The following is an 18,483-nucleotide window of genomic DNA, read 5'->3' on the forward strand; positions in this document are numbered from 1 at the left end:
TCTTTCCCTCAGAATCCCTCTCTATCCCTCAGAATCCCTCTCTATCCCTCAGAATGCCTCTCTTTCCCTCAGAATCCCTCTCTATCCCTCAGAATCCCTCTCTATCCCTCAGAATCCCTCTCTTTCCCTCAGAATGCCTCTCTATCCCTCAGAATCCCTCTCTTTCCCTCAGAATCCCTCTCTATCCCTCAGAATTCCTCTCTATCCCTCAGAATTCCTCTCTTTCCCTCAGAATTCCTCTCTATTCCCTCAGAATCCCCCTCTTTCCCTCAGAATGCCTCTCTTTCCCTCAGAATGCCTCTCTTTCCCTCAGAATCTCTCTCTTTCCCTCAGAATTCCTCCCTTTCCCTCAGAATTCCTCTCTATTCCCTCAGAATCCCTCTCTTTCCCTCAGAATTCCTCCCTTTCCCTCAGAATCCCTCTCTATTCCCTCAGAATCCCTCTTTTTCCCTCAGAATCCCTCTTTTTCCCTCAGAATCCCTCTCTATCCCTCAGAATCCCTCTCTTTCCCTCAGAATCCCTCTCTATCCCTCAGAATCCCTCTTTTTCCCTCAGAATTCCTCTCTATCCCTCAGAATCCCTCTCTATCCCTCAGAATCCCTCTCTTTCCCCCACAATCCCTCCCTTTCCCTCACAATTCCTCCCTTTCCCCTCAGGCCTCTCCGGAGTACCCGTTATCCCTCCGTTCCCAGCCCTGGCGCCGTTTCCGGGCTGGATTCTCGGAGCTCCTGGCCGGGATCGTTGAGCGGAGCCGCCACCGGGAGCTGCTCGACGGCTTCCTCATGGACACGTGGCTCTCCTTCCTCACGGGGCTCTCGGACTCGCAGGTGCGCGCCTTCCGCCACACGGCCACCCTGGCAGGTACGGAGCCATTCCTGGGCCTTTTCCTGCCTTTTTCCTGCCTTTTTCCTGCCTTTTTCTGCCTTTTTCCTGGATTTTATCCTGCTTTTATCCTGCCTTTCCTTCCTCACGGGGCTCTCGGACTCGCAGGCGCCTTCCGCCACACGGCCACCCTGGCAGGTACGGAGCCATTCCTGGGCCTTTTCCTGCCTTTTTCGTGGATTTTATCTGGATTTTATCCTGCCTTTTATCCTGCTTTTATTCTGCTTTTATTCTGCTTTTATCCTGTTTTCTTTCTTGCTTTTCCTGCTGCTTTTCCTGCTGCTTTTCCTTCCTCACGGGGCTCTCGGACTCGCAGGCGCCTTCTGCCACACGGCCACCCTGGCAGGTACGGAGCCATTCCCGCCTTTTTCCTGCCTTTTTCCCGCCTTTTTCCCGCCTTTTATCCTGCTTTTATCCTGTTTTTATCCTGCTTTTATCTGGATTTTATCCTGCTTTTCCTGCTGCTTTTCCTGCTGCTTTTCCTTCCTCACGGGGCTCTCGGACTCACAGGCGCCTTCCGCCACACGGCCACCCTGGCAGGTACGGAGCCATTCCTGGGCCTTTTCCTGGGCCTTTTTCCTGCCTTTTTCCTGCCTTTTTCCTGCCTTTTCCTGCTTTTTTCCTGCTTTTTTCCTGGATTTTATCTGGATTTTATCCTGCTTTTCCTGCTGCCTTTCCTTCCTCACGGGGCTCTCGGACTCACAGGCGCCTTCCGCCACACGGCCACCCTGGCAGGTACAGAGTGCTCCTTTTCCTGCTTTTATCCCGATTTTCCTGCTTTTCCTGGTTTTTATCCTACTTTTCCTGCTGCTTTCATCCTGCTTTCCCTTCCTCATGGGCCTCTCGGACTCGCAGGTGCCTTCTGCCACACAGCCACGCTGGCAGGTAGGGAGTGATTCCTGGTTTGCCTTTTTCTGCCTTTTTCTTGGCTTTTATCTGGATTTTATCCTGTTTTTATCCTGCCTTTTATCTGGATTTTATCCTGCTTTTCCTGCTGCTTTTCCTGCTGCTTTTCCTTCCTCACGGGGCTCTCGGACTCGCAGGCGCCTTCCGCCACACGGCCACCCTGGCAGGTACGGAGCCATTCCTGGGCCTTTTCCTGGGCCTTTTTCCTGCCTTTTTCCTGCCTTTTTCCTGCCTTTTATCCTGCCTTTTTCCTGCCTTTTTCCTGCTTTTTTCCTGCTTTTTTCCTGGATTTTATCTGGATTTTATCCTGCTTTTCCTGCTGCCTTTCCTTCCTCACGGGGCTCTTGGACTCACAGGCACCTTCCGCCACACGGCCACCCTGGCAGGTACAGAGTGCTCCTTTTCCTGCTTTTATCCCGATTTTCCTGCTTTTCCTGGTTTTTATCCTACTTTTCCTGCTGCTTTCATCCTGCTTTCCCTTCCTCATGGGCCTCTCGGACTCGCAGGCGCCTTCTGCCACACAGCCACGCTGGCAGGTAGGGAGTGATTCCTGGTCTGCCTTTTTCTGCCTTTTTCTTGGCTTTTATCTGGATTTTATCCTGCTTTTCCTGCTGCTTTTCCTGCTGCTTTTCCTTCCTCACGGGGCTCTCGGACTCACAGGCGCCTTCCGCCACACGGCCACCCTGGCAGGTACGGAGCCATTCCCGCTGCTCTTCCTGCTTTTTTCCTGCTTTTTTCCTGCCTTTTCCTGCCTTTTTCCTGGATTTTATCTGGATTTTATCCTGCTTTTATCCTGCCTTTTATCCTGCTTTTATCTGGATTTTATCCTGCTTTTCCTGCTGCTTTTCCTGCTGCTGTTCCTTGCTCACGGGGCTCTCGGACTCGCAGGCGCCTTCCACCACACGGCCACCCTGGCAGGTACGGAGCCATTCCTGGGCCTTTTCCTGCCTTTTTCGTGGATTTTATCTGGATTTTATCCTGCCTTTTATCCTGCTTTTATTCTGCTTTTATTCTGCTTTTATCCTGTTTTCTTTCTTGCTTTTCCTGCTGCTTTTCCTGCTGCTTTTCCTTCCTCACGGGGCTCTCGGACTCGCAGGTGCGCGCCTTCCGCCACACGGCCACCCTGGCAGGTACGGAGCCATTCCTGGGCCTTTTCCTGGGCCTTTTCCTGCCTTTTTCCTGCCTTTTCCTGCTTTTTTCCTGCTTTTTTCCTGCATTTTATCTGGATTTTATCCTGCTTTTCCTGCTGCTTTTCCTGCTGCTTTTCCTTCCTCACGGGGCTCTCGGACTCGCAGGTGCGCGCCTTCCGCCACACGGCCACCCTGGCAGGTACGGAGCCATTCCTGGGCCTTTTCCTGCCTTTTCCCTGCCTTTTTCCTGCCTTTTCCTGCTTTTTTTCTGCATTTTATCCGGATTTTATCTGGATTTTATCCTGCTTTTCCTGCTGTTTTTCCTGCTGCTTTTCCTTCCTCACGGGGCTCTCGGACTCACAGGCACCTTCCGCCACATGGCCACCCTGGCAGGTAGGGAGCCATTCCTGGGCCTTTTCCTGCCTTTTTCCTGGATTTTATCTGGATTTTGTCCTGCTTTTATCCTGCATTTTATCTGGATTTTATCCTGCTTTTATCCTGCCTTTTATCCTGCTTTTGTCTGGATTTTGTTCTGCTTTTCCTGCTCCTTTTCCTGCTGCTTTTCCTGCTGCTTTTCCTTGCTCACGGGGCTCTCGGACTCGCAGGCGCCTTCCGCCACACGGCCACCCTGGCAGGTACGGAGCCATTCCCGCCTTTTTCCCGCCTTTTTCCCGCCTTTTTCCCGCCTTTTATCCTGCTTTTATCCTGTTTTTATCCGGATTTTATCTGGATTTTATCCTGCTTTTCCTGCTGTTTTTCCTGCTGCTTTTCCTTCCTCACGGGGCTCTCGGACTCACAGGCGCCTTCCGCCACACGGCCACCCTGGCAGGTACAGAGTGCTCCTTTTCCTGCTTTTATCCTGATTTTCCTGCTTTTCCTGGTTTTTATCCTACTTTTCCTGCTGCTTTCATCCTGCTTTCCCTTCCTCATGGGCCTCTCGGACTCGCAGGTGCCTTCTGCCACACAGCCACGCTGGCAGGTAGGGAGTGATTCCTGGTTTGCCTTTTTCTGCCTTTTTCTTGGCTTTTATCGGGATTTTATCCTGTTTTTATCCTGCCTTTTATCTGGATTTTATCCTGCTTTTCCTGCTGCTTTTCCTGCTGCTTTTCCTGCTGCTTTTCCTTCCTCACGGGGCTCTGGGACTCGCAGGCGCCTTCCGCCACACGGCCACCCTGGCAGGTACGGAGCCATTCCCGCTGCTTTTCCTGAATTTCCCTCCTTCCCAACCCCATTTTTTTCCTATTTTCCCCCATTTTTTCCCATTTTTTTTCTGTTTTTTCCCTTTTTTTTTTCCGGTTTTTCCTATTTTCCCCCACTTTCATCCCAAACCCCCTGTGTTTTCCCCCAGCTCTGAAGGTGATGAGCTCCCTGCTGGAATTTCCCTCTCTCCCATCCCAATTTTCCCCCTTTTATTCCCATTTTCCCCCCATTTTCTCCCATTTTTGCCCCATTTTCTCCCATTTTTCCCCCGTTTTTTCCCATTTTTTCCCTGTTTTTTCCCATTTTCCCCCACTTTCACCCCAAATCTCCCCTGTTTCCCCCAGCCCTGAAGGTGATGAGCTCTCTGGTGGCCGTGGCTGTGGGATTTCCCTCTCTCCCATCCCGATTTTCCCCCTTTTTTCCCCCCCCCTTTTTACCCATTTTCTCTCATTTTTCCCCCGTTTTTTCCCATTTTTTCCCTGTTTTTTCCCATTTTCCCCCACTTTCACCCCAAATCTCCCCTGTTTCCCCCAGCCCTGAAGGTGATGAGCTCCCTGCTGGAATTTCCCTCTTTCCCATCCCAATTTTCCCCCTTTTTTTCCCCCCTTCTTACCCATTTTTTTTCCGTTTTCTCCCATTTTTTCCCCGTTTTTTCCCATTTTTTTTCTGTTTTTCCCCATTTTCCCCCTTTTTCACCCCAAACCTCTCCTTTTTCCCCCAGCCCTGAAGGTGATGAGCTCCCTGGTGGCCGTGGCCGTGGGATTTCCCTCTCTCCCATCCCAATTTTCCCCTTTTTATTCCCATTTTCCCCCCATTTTCTCCCATTTTTCTCCCGTTTTTTCCCATTTTTTCCCTGTTTTTCCCATTTTCCCCCATTTTCACCCCAAACCCCCTGTGTTTTCCCCCAGCCCTGAAGGTGATGAGCTCCCTGGTGGCCGTGGCCGTGGGATTTCCCTCTCTCCCATCCCGATTTTCCCCCTTTTATTCCCATTTTCCCCCCATTTTTTCCCATTTTTTTTCTGTTTTTTCCCATTTTTTCCCTGTTTTTTCCCATTTTCCCCCTTTTTCACCCCAAACCCCCTGTGTTTTCCCCCAGCCCTGAAGGTGATGAGCTCCCTGCTGGAATTTCCCTCTTTCCCATCCCGATTTTCCCCCTTTTTTCCCCCCCTTTTTACCCATTTTTCCCCATTTTCCCCCCATTTTCTCCCATTTTCCCCCCGTTTTTCCCCATTTTTCCCCCGTTTTTTCCCATTTTTTCCCTGTTTTTCCCCATTTTCCCCCATTTTCACCCCAAATCTCCCCTGTTTCCCCCAGCCCTGAAGGTGATGAGCTCCCTGGTGGCCGTGGCCGTGGGATTTCCCTCTCTCCCATCCCAATTTTCCCCCTTTTATTCCCATTTTCCCCCCATTTTCTCTCATTTTTCCCCCGTTTTTTCCCATTTTTTCCCTGTTTTTTCCCATTTTCCCCCACTTTCACCCCAAATCTCCCCTGTTTCCCCCAGCTCTGAAGGTGATGAGCTCCCTGCTGGAATTTCCCTCTCTCCCATCCCAATTTTCCCCCTTTTATTCCCATTTTCCCCCCATTTTCTCCCATTTTCCCCCCGTTTTTTCCCATTTTTTCCCTGTTTTTTCCCGTTTTCCCCCATTTTCACCCCAAACCTGCTGTGTTTTCCCCCAGCCCTGAAGGTGATGAGCTCCCTGCTGGAATTTCCCTCTCTCCCATCCCAATTTTCCCCCTTTTATTCCCATTTTCCCCCGTTTTTCCCCATTTTTCCCCCGTTTTTCCCCATTTTTTCCCTGTTTTTTCCCATTTTCCCCCACTTTCACCCCAAATCTTCCCTGTTTCCCCCAGCTCTGAAGGTGATGAGCTCCCTGCTGGAATTTCCCTCTCTCCCATCCCAATTTTCCCCCTTTTATTCCCATTTTCCCCCCATTTTCTCCCATTTTCCCCCCGTTTTTTCCCATTTTTCCCTGTTTTTTCCCGTTTTCCCCCATTTTCACCCCAAACCCCCTGTGTTTTCCCCCAGCTCTGAAGGTGATGAGCTCCCTGCTGGAATTTCCCTCTCTCCCATCCCAATTTTCCCCTTTTTATTCCCATTTTTCCCCCATTTTCTCCCATTTTTCCCCCGTTTTTTCCCATTTTTTTTCTGTTTTTCCCCATTTTCCCCCACTTTCACCCCAAACCCCCTGTGTTTTCCCCCAGCCCTGAAGGTGATGAGCTCCCTGCTGGAATTTCCCTCTTTCCCATCCCAATTTTCCCCCTTTTATTCCCCCCTTCTTACCCATTTTTTTTCCGTTTTCTCCCATTTTTCCCTGTTTTTTCCCATTTTTTTTCTGTTTTTCCCCATTTTCCCCCTTTTTCACCCCAAACCTCTCCTTTTTCCCCCAGCCCTGAAGGTGATGAGCTCCCTGCTGGAATTTCCCTCTCTCCCATCCCAATTTTCCCCCTTTTATTCCCATTTTCCCCCCATTTTCTCCCATTTTCCCCCCGTTTTTCCCCATTTTTCCCCCGTTTTTTCCCATTTTTTCCCTGTTTTTCCCCATTTTCCCCCCTTTTTCACCCCAAATCTCCCCTGTTTCCCCCAGCCCTGAAGGTGATGAGCTCCCTGCTGGAATTTCCCTCTCTCCCATCCCGATTTTCCCCCTTTTATTCCCATTTTCCCCCCATTTTCTCCCATTTTTCCCCCGTTTTTTCCCATTTTTCCCCCATTTTTTCCCATTTTTTCCCTGTTTTTTCCCATTTTCCCCCATTTTCACCCCAAACCCCCTGTGTTTTCCCCCAGCCCTGAAGGTGATGAGCTCCCTGCTGGAATTTCCCTCTTTCCCATCCCAATTTTCCCCCTTTTATTCCCATTTTCCCCCCATTTTCTCCCATTTTCCCCCCGGTTTTCCCCATTTTTCCCCTGTTTTTCCCCATTTTTCCCCCGTTTTTTCCCATTTTTTCCCTGTTTTTTCCCCTTTTCCGCCACTTTCACCCCAAACCCCCTGTGTTTTCCCCCAGCCCTGAAGGTGATGAGCTCCCTGCTGGAATTTCCCTCTTTCCCATCCCAATTTTCCCCCTTTTATTCCCATTTTCCCCCCATTTTCTCTCATTTTTCCCCCGTTTTTTCCCATTTTTTTTCTGTTTTTCCCCATATTCCCCCATTTTCACCCCAAATCTCCCCTGTTTCCCCCAGCCCTGAAGGTGATGAGCTCCCTGCTGGAATTTCCCTCTCTCCCATCCCAATTTTCCCCTTTTTATTCCCATTTTTCCCCCGTTTTTTCCCATTTTCCCCCCGTTTTTTCCCATTTTTTCCCTGTTTTTTCCCATTTTCCCCCACTTTCACCCCAAATCTCCCCTGTTTCCCCCAGCCCTGAAGGTGATGAGCTCTCTGGTGGCCGTGGCTGTGGGATTTCCCTCTCTCCCATCCCGATTTTCCCCCTTTTTTCCCCCCCCCCTTTTTACCCATTTTCTCTCATTTTTCCCCCGTTTTTTCCCATTTTTTCCCTGTTTTTTCCCATTTTCCCCCACTTTCACCCCAAATCTTCCCTGTTTCCCCCAGCTCTGAAGGTGATGAGCTCCCTGCTGGAATTTCCCTCTTTCCCATCCCAATTTTCCCCCTTTTTTTCCCCCCTTCTTACCCATTTTTTTTCCGTTTTCTCCCATTTTTCCCCCGTTTTTTCCCATTTTTTTTCTGTTTTTCCCCATTTTCCCCCTTTTTCACCCCAAACCTCTCCTTTTTCCCCCAGCCCTGAAGGTGATGAGCTCCCTGCTGGAATTTCCCTCTTTCCCGTCCCGATTTTCCCCCTTTTTTCCCCCCCTTTTTACCCATTTTTCCCCATTTTCCCCCCATTTTCTCTCATTTTTCCCCCGTTTTTTCCCATTTTTTTTCTGTTTTTCCCCATTTTCCCCCTTTTTCACCCCAAACCTCTCCTTTTTCCCCCAGCCCTGAAGGTGATGAGCTCCCTGCTGGAATTTCCCTCTCTCCCATCCCGATTTTCCCCCTTTTTCCCCCCCCCTTTTTACCCATTTTTCCCCATTTTCCCCCCATTTTCTCTCATTTTTCCCCCGTTTTTTCCCATTTTTTCCCTGTTTTTCCCCATTTTCCCCCTTTTTCACCCCAAATCTCCCCTGTTTCCCCCAGCCCTGAAGGTGATGAGCTCCCTGGTGGCCGTGGCCGTGGCCGTGGGGCAGCAGCAGGAGCGCTCCCGGCGCCAGCTGGAGGCCGAGAGGGCCAAAGCGCCGGCGCGGAGGGGCAGCGAGCGGCTCGAGGCGCTCGAGGAGCAAGGACGGGAGGTGCCGGGGGGGGCTGGGGGATTTTGGGGCATTTTGGGGATTTTTGGGATTTTTTGGGGATTTTTTTGGGATTTTTTTTTGATTTTTTGGGATTTTTTTTTGATTTTTTTTTGATTTTTTGGGATTTTTTTTTTATTTTTTTTGATTTTTTTTTATTTTTTTGGGATTTTTTTTTGATTTTTCGAGGATTTTTTTGGAGATTTTTTTTTGATTTTTTGGGATTTTTTGGGATTTTTTTTTATTTTTTTTATTTTTTTATTTTTTGATTTTTTTGATTTTTTTTATTTTTTTTTTTTTTGATTTTTTTGGGATTTTTTTTGATTTTTTGGGATTTTTTGGGATTTTTTTTTGATTTTTTTTGATTTTTTTTGATTTTTTTTGATTTTTTTTAATTTTTTTGATTTTTTTTGATTTTTTTGGGGATTTTTTTGGGATTTTTTTTTGATTTTTCGGGGATTTTTTTGGAGATTTTTTTTTGGATTTTTAAAAAAATTTTGGGGACTTTTTTTGGGGAATTTTTGGGGATTTTTTTGAGATTTTTTTTGGATTTTTTAAAATTTTTTTGGGACTTTTGGGGGTTTTTTTTGGTTTTTATTTTTGTATTTTTTTCTATTTTTTTTGGATTTTTGGGGATTTTTTTTGGATTTTTTTGGATTTCTTGGCAGTTTTTTGGATTTTTTTTATTTTTTTGGGATTTTTGGGGGGATTTTTTTGAGATTTTTTGTGTTTTAAAATTTAAACTTTTTTGGGGATTTTTGGGGATTTTTTGGGGATTTTTTTGGTTTTTTGTTTTTGGATTTTTTTTTTTTTGGACTTTTGGGGATTTTTGAGGATTTTTTTGGATTTCTTGGGGTTTTTCAGATTTTTTTTTTTTTTTTTGATTTTTTTTGATTTTTGTGGATTTTGGGGGGATTTTTTTGGGGGGGGTTGGGATTTTTCTGGGGGGGGATTTTTTTGAGATTTTTTTGGGATTTTTTTGGGATTTTTTCTGACATTTGGGGATATTTTTGGTAATGTTTTTGCAATTTTTTTGAGGATTTTTGGGGATTTTTTGGGATTTTTTTAGGATTTTTTTGGATATTTTTTTATTTTTGGGGCATTTTTTGGGGTTTTTTTTGACATTTTTGGGGATTTTTTAGGGATTTTTTGGGATTTTTTTGGTTTTTTTTCTGATTTTTGGTTTTTTTTGGGGAAAGTTTTTGCAATTTTTTTGAGATTTTTTGGGGATTTTTTGGGGCATTTTTTTGGATTTTTTGGGTTTTTTTTGAGGAAGTTTTGGGATTTTTTGGGGATTTTTTTGGGTTGTTTTGATGATTTTTGGGAGGTTTTTTTTGATTTTTTGAGGATTTTTTTTGATTTTTGGGGGCTTTTTTTAGATTCTTTGGGGATTTTTAGGGACTTTTTTTAGTTTTTGGGATTTTTTTGGGAATTTTTTATTTTTTTGAGATTTTTTGGGATTTTGGGGGAATTTGGGGGATATTGCGGGGGATTTGGTGGATTTTGGGTGGATTTGTTGGACTTGGGGTGGATTTTGGGTGGAATTGGGGGGATTTTGGGTGGAATTGGGGGGATTTGGGGTGGATTTTGATGGATTTGAGAGGGAATTTGGGGGATTTTGGGGTGGATTTGTTGGATTTGGGGGTGATTTTGGGTGGACATTGTTGTATTTGGGGTGGATTTGTTGGATTTGGGGGTGATTTTGGGTGGACTTGGGGGGATTTGGGGTGGATTTGTTGGATTTGGGGGTGCTTTTGGGTGGAATTGTTGGATTTGGGGGTGCTTTTGGGTGGAATTGGGGGGATTTGGGGTGGATTTGTTGGATTTTGGGTGGATTTTGATGGATTTGGGGTGGATTTTGATGGATTTGAGGGGGAATTTGGGGATTTGGGGTGGAATTTGGTGGATTTTGGGGTGGATTTGTCGGATTTTGGGTGGAATGGGGGGGATTTTGGGGCCCTGAATTCCCGGGAATCGCAGCTGCGGGAGCAGCAGGAGGAGCTGGAGCTGCTGATGAACGCGATCTTCAAAGGGGTCTTTGTGCACCGCTACCGGTGAGGGGAAAGGCCGGAATTCCGGGGGAAAAACGGGGAAAAAACAGGGAAAAATGGGAAAAGGGAGCAGGAAAATGGGAAAAGGGAGCAGGAAAATGGGGGAAAATGGGGGGGAAATGGGAAAAATGGAGGGAAAATGGAGGGAAAAAGGAACGGGGTCTTCAAGGGCGTCTTCGTGCACCGCTACCGGTGAGGGGAAAGGCCGGAATTCCGGGGGAAAACGGGGAAAAAACAGGGAAAAATGGGAAAAGGGAGCAGGAAAATGGGAAAAGGGAGCAGGAAAATGGGGGAAAATGGGGGGGAAATGGGAAAAATGTGAGGGAAAATGGGAAAAATGGAGGGAAAAAGGAACGGGATCTTCAAGGGCGTCTTCGTGCACCGCTACCGGTGAGGGGAAAGGCCGGAATTCTGGGGGGAAAATGGGGAAAAAACAGGGAAAAATGGGGAAAGGGAGCAGGAAAATGGGAAAAGGGAGCAGGAAAATGGGGGAAAATGGGGGGGAAATGGGAAAAATGGAGGGAAAATGGAGGGAAAAAGGAACGGGGTCTTCAAGGGCGTCTTCGTGCACCGCTACTGGTGAGGGGAAAGGCCGGAATTCTGGGGGAAAAACGGGGAAAAATGGGGAAAAATGGAAAAAGGGAGCAGGAAAATGGGAAAAGGGAGCAGGAAAATGGGGGAAAATGGGGGGGAAATGGGAAAAATGTGAGGGAAATGGGAAAAATGGGAGGGAAAAAGGAACGGGATCTTCAAGGGCGTCTTCGTGCACCGCTACTGGTGAGGGGAAAGGCCGGAATTCCGGGGGAAAAATGGGGAAAAAACAGGGAAAAAGGAGCAGGAAAATGGGAAAAATGGGGAGGGAAATGGGAAAAATGGGAGGGAAATGGAGGGAAAATGGGGAAAATGGAGGGAAAAAGGAGCTGGATTTGCAGGTGAGGCTTCGTGCATGGGTAGTGGTGAGGGGAAAGCCCGGAATTCCGGGGGAAAAACAGGGAAAAATGGTAAAAACGAGCAGGAAAATGGGGAAAGGGAGCAGGAAAATGGGAAAAAAATGGGGGAAAATGGGAAAAATGGGAGGGAAATGGGAAAAATGGAGGGAAAAAGGAACGGGATCTTCGAGGGCGTCTTTGTGCACCCACTGGTGAGGGGAAAGGCCGGAATTCTGGGGGGAAAATGGGAAAAATGGGAAAAATGATCCTGAAAATGGGGAAAGGGAGCAGGAAAATGGGAAAAATGGGGGGGAAATGGAGGGAAAATGGGGGTGAAATGGAAAAAAATGGGGGGAAAATGGGGAAAATGGAGGGAAAAAGGAACGGGATCTTCAAGGGGAGGTTTTGTGCACCGCTACCGGTGAGGGGAAAGGCCGGAATTCCGGGGGAAAAATGGGGAAAAAACAGGGAAAAATGGGGAAAGGGAGCAGGAAAATGGGAAAAGGGAGCAGGAAAATGGGAAAAGGGAGCAGGAAAATGGGGGAAAATGGGGGGGAAATGGGAAAAATGGAGGGAAAAAGGAACGGGGTCTTCAAGGGCGTCTTCGTGCACCGCTACCGGTGAGGGGAAAGGCCGGAATTCCGGGGGAAAAATGGGGAAAAAACAGGGAAAAAGGAGCAGGAAAATGGGAAAAATGGGGAGGGAAATGGGAAAAATGGGAGGGAAATGGAGGGAAAATGGGGAAAATGGAGGGAAAAAGGAGCTGGATTTGCAGGTGAGGTGAGGCTTCGTGCATGGGTAGTGGTGAGGGGAAAGCCCGGAATTCCGGGGGAAAAACAGGGAAAAATGGTAAAAACGAGCAGGAAAATGGGGAAAGGGAGCAGGAAAATGGGAAAAAAATGGGGGAAAATGGGAAAAATGGGAGGGAAATGGGAAAAATGGAGGGAAAAAGGAACGGGATCTTCGAGGACGTCTTTGTGCACCCACTGGTGAGGGGAAAGGCCGGAATTCTGGGGGGAAAATGGGAAAAATGGGAAAAATGAGCAGGAAAATGGGGAAAGGGAGCAGGAAAATGGGAAAAATGGGGGGGAAATGGAGGGAAAATGGGGGTGAAATGGAAAAAAATGGGGGGAAAATGGGAAAATGGAGGGAAAAAGGAACGGGATCTTCAAGGGGAGGTTTTGTGCACCGCTACCGGTGAGGGGAAAGGCCGGAATTCTGGGGGAAAAACAGGGAAAAATGGGAAAATGAGCAGGAAAATGGGGAAAACGATCCTGCCCGGGAGCAGGGACGTGGTGCCCGAAATCCGCGCGATGTGCATGGAGGAGCTGGGGCTGTGGATAAGGAAATTCCCGGCATCCTTCCTGACCGACGGCCACCTCAAGTACCTGGGCTGGACCCTCCACGACAAGGTGGGGCCGGAATTCCGCGCTGGGAGGGCCGGGAAGGGCGGGAAAAGGCGGGGGGATGAGGGAAAATGGGATTGGGATGAGGGAAAATGGGGAGAAAATGAGGGAAAATGGGGAGGAAATGAGGGAAAATGGGGAGAAAATGAGGGAAAATGGGGAGAAAATGAGGGAAAATGGGGAGGAAATGAGGGAAAATAGGGAGAAAATGAGGGAAAATGAGGGAAAATGGGGAGAAAATGAGGGGGAATGGAGGGAAAATGGGGAGAAAATGAGGGGGAATGGAGGGAAAATGAGGGAAAATGGGGAGAAACGGGGAGAAAATGAGGGAAAATAGGGAGAAAATGAGGGAAAATAGGGAGAAAATGAGGGAAAATAGGGAGAAAATGAGGGAAAATGGGGAGGAAATGAGGGAAAATAGGGAGAAAATGAGGGAAAATAGGGAGAAAATGAGAGAAAATGAGGAAAATGGGGGGAAACAGAAAGTGAGGGGGAATGGAGGGAAAATGAGGGAAAATGGGGAGAAAATGAGGAAAACGGGGTAAAACAGAAAATGAGGGGGAATGGGGGAAATTGGGGAGAAAATGAGGGAAATCTGAGGGGAAATGAGGGAAAATGGGATTGGGATGAGGGAAAACGGGGAGAAAATGAGGGGGAATGGAGGGAAAATGAGGGAAAATGGGGAGAAACGGGGAGAAAAGGAGGGGGAGTGAGGGAAATGGGGAGAAAATGAGGAGAAAATGAGGGAAAATGAGGGAAAAGGGGGAGAAAATGAGGGGGAATGGAGGGAAAATGAGGGAAAATGAGAGAAAACGGGGAGAAAATGAGGGGGAGTGAGGGAAATTGGGAGAAAATGAGGGAAATGAGGGGAAAATGAGGGGAAATGTGTTTGGAATGAGGGAAAATGGGGAGAAAATGAGGGGGAGTGAGGGAAAATGAGGGAAAACGGGGGGAAAATGAGGGAAAATGGGGAGAAAGTGAGGAAAATGGGGAGAAAGTGAGGAAAATGGGGGAAAACAGAAAATGAGGGAGAATGGGGGAAATTGGGGAGAAAATGAGGGAAATCTGAGGGGAAATGAGGGAAAATGGGATTGGGATGAGGGAAAACGGGGAGAAAATGAGGGGGAATGGAGAGAAAATGAGGGGGAATGGAGAGAAAATGAGGGAAAACGGGGAGAAAATGAGGGGGAATGGAGAGAAAATAAGGGAAAATGGGGGGAAAATGAGGGAAAACGGGGAGAAAATGAGGGGGAATGGAGAGAAAATAAGGGAAAATGGGGGGAAAATGAGGGAAAACGGGGAGAAAATGAGGGGGAATGGAGAGAAAATAAGGGAAAATGGGGGGAAAATGAGGGAAAATGGGGAGAAAATGAGGGAAAATGGGGAGAAACGGGGAGAAAATGAGGGAAAATGAGAGAAAATGAGGGGAAATGGGATTGGGATGAAGGAAACCAGAGAAAAAATGAGGGAAAATGAGGGAAAACGGGGAGAAAATGAGGGGGAGTGAGGGAAATTGGGAGAAGATGAGGGAAAATGGGGAGAAAATGGAGAGAAGATGAGGGGAAATGGGATTGGGATGAGGGAAAACAGGGAGAAAATGAGGAGGAATGGAGGGAAATTGGGAAAAAATGGAGAAAATGAGGGAAATCTGAGGGGAAATGAGGGAAAATAGGGTTGGGATGAGGGAAAATGAGGAGAAAATGAGGGAAAATGGGGAGAAAATGGGGAGAAGATGAGAGAAATTGGGGAGAAAATGGGGGGGAAATGAGGGGAAATGGGGAGAAAATGGGAGAAAATGGGGGAATGAGGGAAAATGGGAGAAAATGAGGGAAAATGGGATTGGGATGAGGGAAAATGTGGAGAAAATGAGGTGGAATGAGGGAAATTGGGGAGAAATTGGGGAGAAAATGAGGGAAATTGGGGAGAAAATGGGGAGAAGATGAGAGAAATTGGGGAGAAAATGGGGGAAAATGAGGGAAAATGGGGAGAAAATGAGGGAAAATGGGGAGAAAATAAAGGAAAATGGGGAGAAAATGAGGGAAAATGAGGGGGAATGGGGGAAATTGGGAGAAAATGGGAGAAAATGAGGGAAAAATGGGAGAAAATGAGGGAAATTTGAGGGAAAGTGAGGGAAAATGGGATTGGGATGAGGGAAAACGGGGAGAGAATGAGGGGAAATGAAGAGAAAATGAGAGAAATTTGAGAGTAAAGGGAGAAAAAATTGAAATGGGTTTGGGATGGGGAAAATGATGGGAAAACGGAGGGAAAAGGAGGGAAAATGGAGGGAAAATGAGGTGGGAATGGGAAAAATGGGGCGGGAAGAGGGAAAAATGGAGGGAAAATAAGGGAAAAGGGGATTGAGGTGAGGGAAAATGGGAGAAAATGAGGGAAATGTGAGGGAAATGTGAGGGAAATTTGAGGGAAAACGGGGTGGGAATGGGGAAAATGCTGGAGAACGACGAAAACTGGGATGGGATGAGGGGAAATTGGGGAAACCGAGGTTGGAATGGGGGAAAACGTTGGGGAAGAGGTTTGGAAAGGAGAGAAATGGAGGGAAAATGAGAAAAAGAGAGTGGGAATGGGGAGAAATTATGGAAAAAGGGAGGAAAAATGGGGGAAAAAGGGTGGGAATGAGGGAAATTTGGGCTCCAGGTGGATCCAGGGGGGTTGGAGATGCCGGAATTCCTGATTTTTTCCCACTTTTCCAGCACGGGGAGGTTCGGCTCCAGTGTGTGAAGGCCCTGCAGGGAATTTATGGAATTCCGGAGATGGCCCCGAACCTGGAGCTGTTCACGGAGAGGTTCAAGGTCTGGGAAAAACGGGGAAAAATGGGGGGAAAATGGGAAAAATGGGGGGAAAAATGAGGGAAAAGGGGGAGGAAATGAGGGAAAAATGGGGGGAAAATGGGAAAAATGGGGGAAAAATGGGGGGGAAAATGGGAATAAATGGGGGGAAATGAGAGAAAAGCAGGAAATGAGGGAAAAATGGGGGGGAAATGGGAAAAGGGGTGGAAAAGAGGGAAAAATGGGGGGAAATAAGGGAAAAATGGGGGAAAATGGGGGGAACTGGGAAAAATAGGGGGAAATGGGGGAAAAGAGGGAAAAATGGGGGAAAACGGGGAAAAATGGCAGAAAAATGGGGGGGAAATAAGGGAAAAATGGGGGAAAATGGGGGGAACTGGGAAAAATAGGGGGAAATGGGGGAAAAGAGGGAAAAATGGGGGAAAACGGGGAAAAATGGCAGAAAAATGGGGGGGAAATGGGAAAATGGGAAAAATGGGAAAAATGAGGGAAAATGGGAGGAAATGAGGGAAAAATGGGGGAAAATGGGGGGAAAAGTGGGAATAAATGGGAGAAATGAGGGAAAAAGGAGGAAAAATGGGAATAAATGGGGGGAAATGAGGGAAAAGGGGCAGGAAATGAGGGAAAAATGGGGGGAAATGGGAAAAATAGGGGAAACTGGGAGAAATGGGGGGAAATGGGGGAAAACTGGGAAAAATGGGGGAAAATGGCGGGAAAATGGGAAAAATGGGGGGGAAATAAGGGAAAAATGGGGAAAATGAGGGAAAAGGGGGAGGAAATGGGGGAAAAATGGGGGGAAACTGGGAAAAATGGGGGGAAATGGGGGAAAAGAGGGAAAAATGGGGGGAAAAGGGAAAAAACTGGGGGAAAATGGGAAATGAGGGGAAACTAGGGGGAAATGGGGAGGAAATGAGGGAAAAATGGGGAAAATGAGGGGAAAAGGGGGGGGGAATGGGGGAAAAGAGGGAAAAATGGGGGAAAAGGGGGAAAAATGGCGGGAAAATGGGAAATGGGGGAAAAGGGGGAAAATGGGGGGAAAAATGAGGGAAAAGGGGGAGGAAATGAGGGAAAAATGGGGGGAAAATGGGGGGAAAAATGAGGGAAAAGGGGGACGAAATGAGAGAAAAATGGGGGGGAAACTGGGAAAACTGGGGGAAAATTGGGGGGGAAATGGGAATAAACGGGGGGAAATGAGGGAAAAGGGGCAGGAAATGAGGGAAAAAGGGGGGGGAAAGAGGAAAAAATGGGAAAATGGGGCTGGAATGGGGGGAAAAAAGCGGGAAAATGGGGCTGGAAGAAGCGGGGGGATGGGGAGGGTCCCCGAATCCCCGCTGGGATCCCGGATCCGGGAGCGGCTCCGGGCCTTTGGGAATTGCAGCCGCGCTTGGTGGCCATGGCCCACGACAAGGAGCCCGAGGTGGCCCTGCAGGTGCTGAGGCTGCTCACGGAGCTGGACAGGTGAAATCCGGGAATTCTCCGGGAATTTTCGGGAATTCGGGGAATTTGGGGAATTTGGGGAATTGGGGAGGGGGGCGGCTGCAGGATCCCGGGGTGGGACAGAGCTGCGGGAAGGGAATCTGGGGGGATTTTGGGGGGGTTTTGGGGGGATTTTGGGGAGTTTTGGAGAGATTTTGGGGAGTTTTTGGGAATTTTTGGGGGATTTTGAGGAATTTTGGGGGATTTTGGGGGGTTTTGAGGAGATTTTGGGGAATTTAGGGGAGATTTTGGGAATTTTTGGGGAATTTTGGGGGATTTTGGGCGATTTCTGGGAGATTTTGGGGAGTTTTTGGGAGATTTTTGGGAGATTTTGAGGAATTTTGGGGGATTTTGGGGAGTTTTGGGGAGATTTTGAGGAATTTTGGGGGATTTTGGGAATTTTTGGGGGATTTTGGGGGATTTCTGGGAGATTTTGGGGAGTTTTTGGGGGATTTGGGGGAGATTTTGAGGGATTTGGGGGAGTTTTTGGGAGATTTTGGCGAGTTTTTGGGAGATTTTTGGGAATTTTTGGGAGATTTTGAGGAATTGTGGGGGATTTTGGGGGATTTTTGGGAGATTTTGGGGAATTTTGGGGAGATTTTGGGGAGATTTTGGGGAGTTTTTGGGGGATTTGGGGAATTTTTTGGGGATTTCTGGGAGATTTTGGGGAGTTTTTGGGGGATTTGGGGGCGATTTTGGGGAGATTTTGGGAGATTTTAGGAGATTTTTGGGAGGTTTTGGTGAGTTTTTGGGAGATTTTGAGGAATTTGGGGGGATTTTGGGGCATTTTGGGGAATTTGGGGGAGATTTTGGGGGATTTTTGGGAGATTTTGGGGAATTTTTGGGAGATTTTTGGGAGTTTTTGGGATATTTTGGGGGTTTGGAGCATCCCCAAATCCTTTGGGATTGTTCAGAGCTCCAGGAAGGGAATTTGGGAGGAATTTCTGGGAATTTGGGGTGGAATTTGGGGGAATTTTGGGAAGTTTGGGATGAGGATTTGTTTTTATCCCAAAATTTAGATTCATTTCCTAAGAAAAAACCACCCCGGAATTTGGGCGTGGTCCCTTTAAGAGCCAAATTCCTGTGGCCTCCTCCCAAATTTTGAGCTCAGAATTCCGGGAATTGGGAAAAAAACGGGAAAACAAAGAGGGGGGAGGGGCTGGGACGGGGGTGGGGAGCCCCAAAATCCCGGATTTGGGGGGAAATTTGGGAATTTGGGGTGCAGGAGTCCCAAAATCCCCAAATTTCTGGGAATTTGGGGGAATTCTGATGGAGAAGGGGCTGGGAATGGGGGAAAATTGGGAATTTGGGGTGCAGGAGTCCTAAAATCCCCAAATTTCTGGGAATTGGGGGGAAATTGGGATGGAAAAGGGGCTGGGAATGGGGGAAAATTGGGAATTTGGGGTCCAGGAGTCCAAAAATTCCTGGAT

General features: G+C 47.7%; 1 protein-coding gene across 1 annotated transcript in view; it reads left to right on the forward strand.

Moving 5' to 3' along the window:
* The window catches only part of STAG3 (STAG3 cohesin complex component), a 78,265-nt gene that overhangs the window by 9,605 nt on the left and 50,177 nt on the right, over window positions 1-18,483 (forward strand). Inside the window, exons 7-12 of the mRNA XM_068999022.1 lie at window positions 657-861; window positions 8,242-8,393; window positions 10,371-10,444; window positions 12,659-12,782; window positions 15,485-15,583; window positions 16,956-17,035. Coding sequence (XP_068855123.1) covers window positions 657-861; window positions 8,242-8,393; window positions 10,371-10,444; window positions 12,659-12,782; window positions 15,485-15,583; window positions 16,956-17,035 — 734 coding nt within the window. The remainder of the gene's footprint in view (window positions 1-656; window positions 862-8,241; window positions 8,394-10,370; window positions 10,445-12,658; window positions 12,783-15,484; window positions 15,584-16,955; window positions 17,036-18,483) is intronic.

This window comes from Aphelocoma coerulescens, unplaced genomic scaffold (assembly GCF_041296385.1).
Source record: "Aphelocoma coerulescens isolate FSJ_1873_10779 unplaced genomic scaffold, UR_Acoe_1.0 HiC_scaffold_205, whole genome shotgun sequence".
In the NCBI taxonomy this organism is placed as follows: Eukaryota; Metazoa; Chordata; class Aves; order Passeriformes; family Corvidae; genus Aphelocoma; species Aphelocoma coerulescens.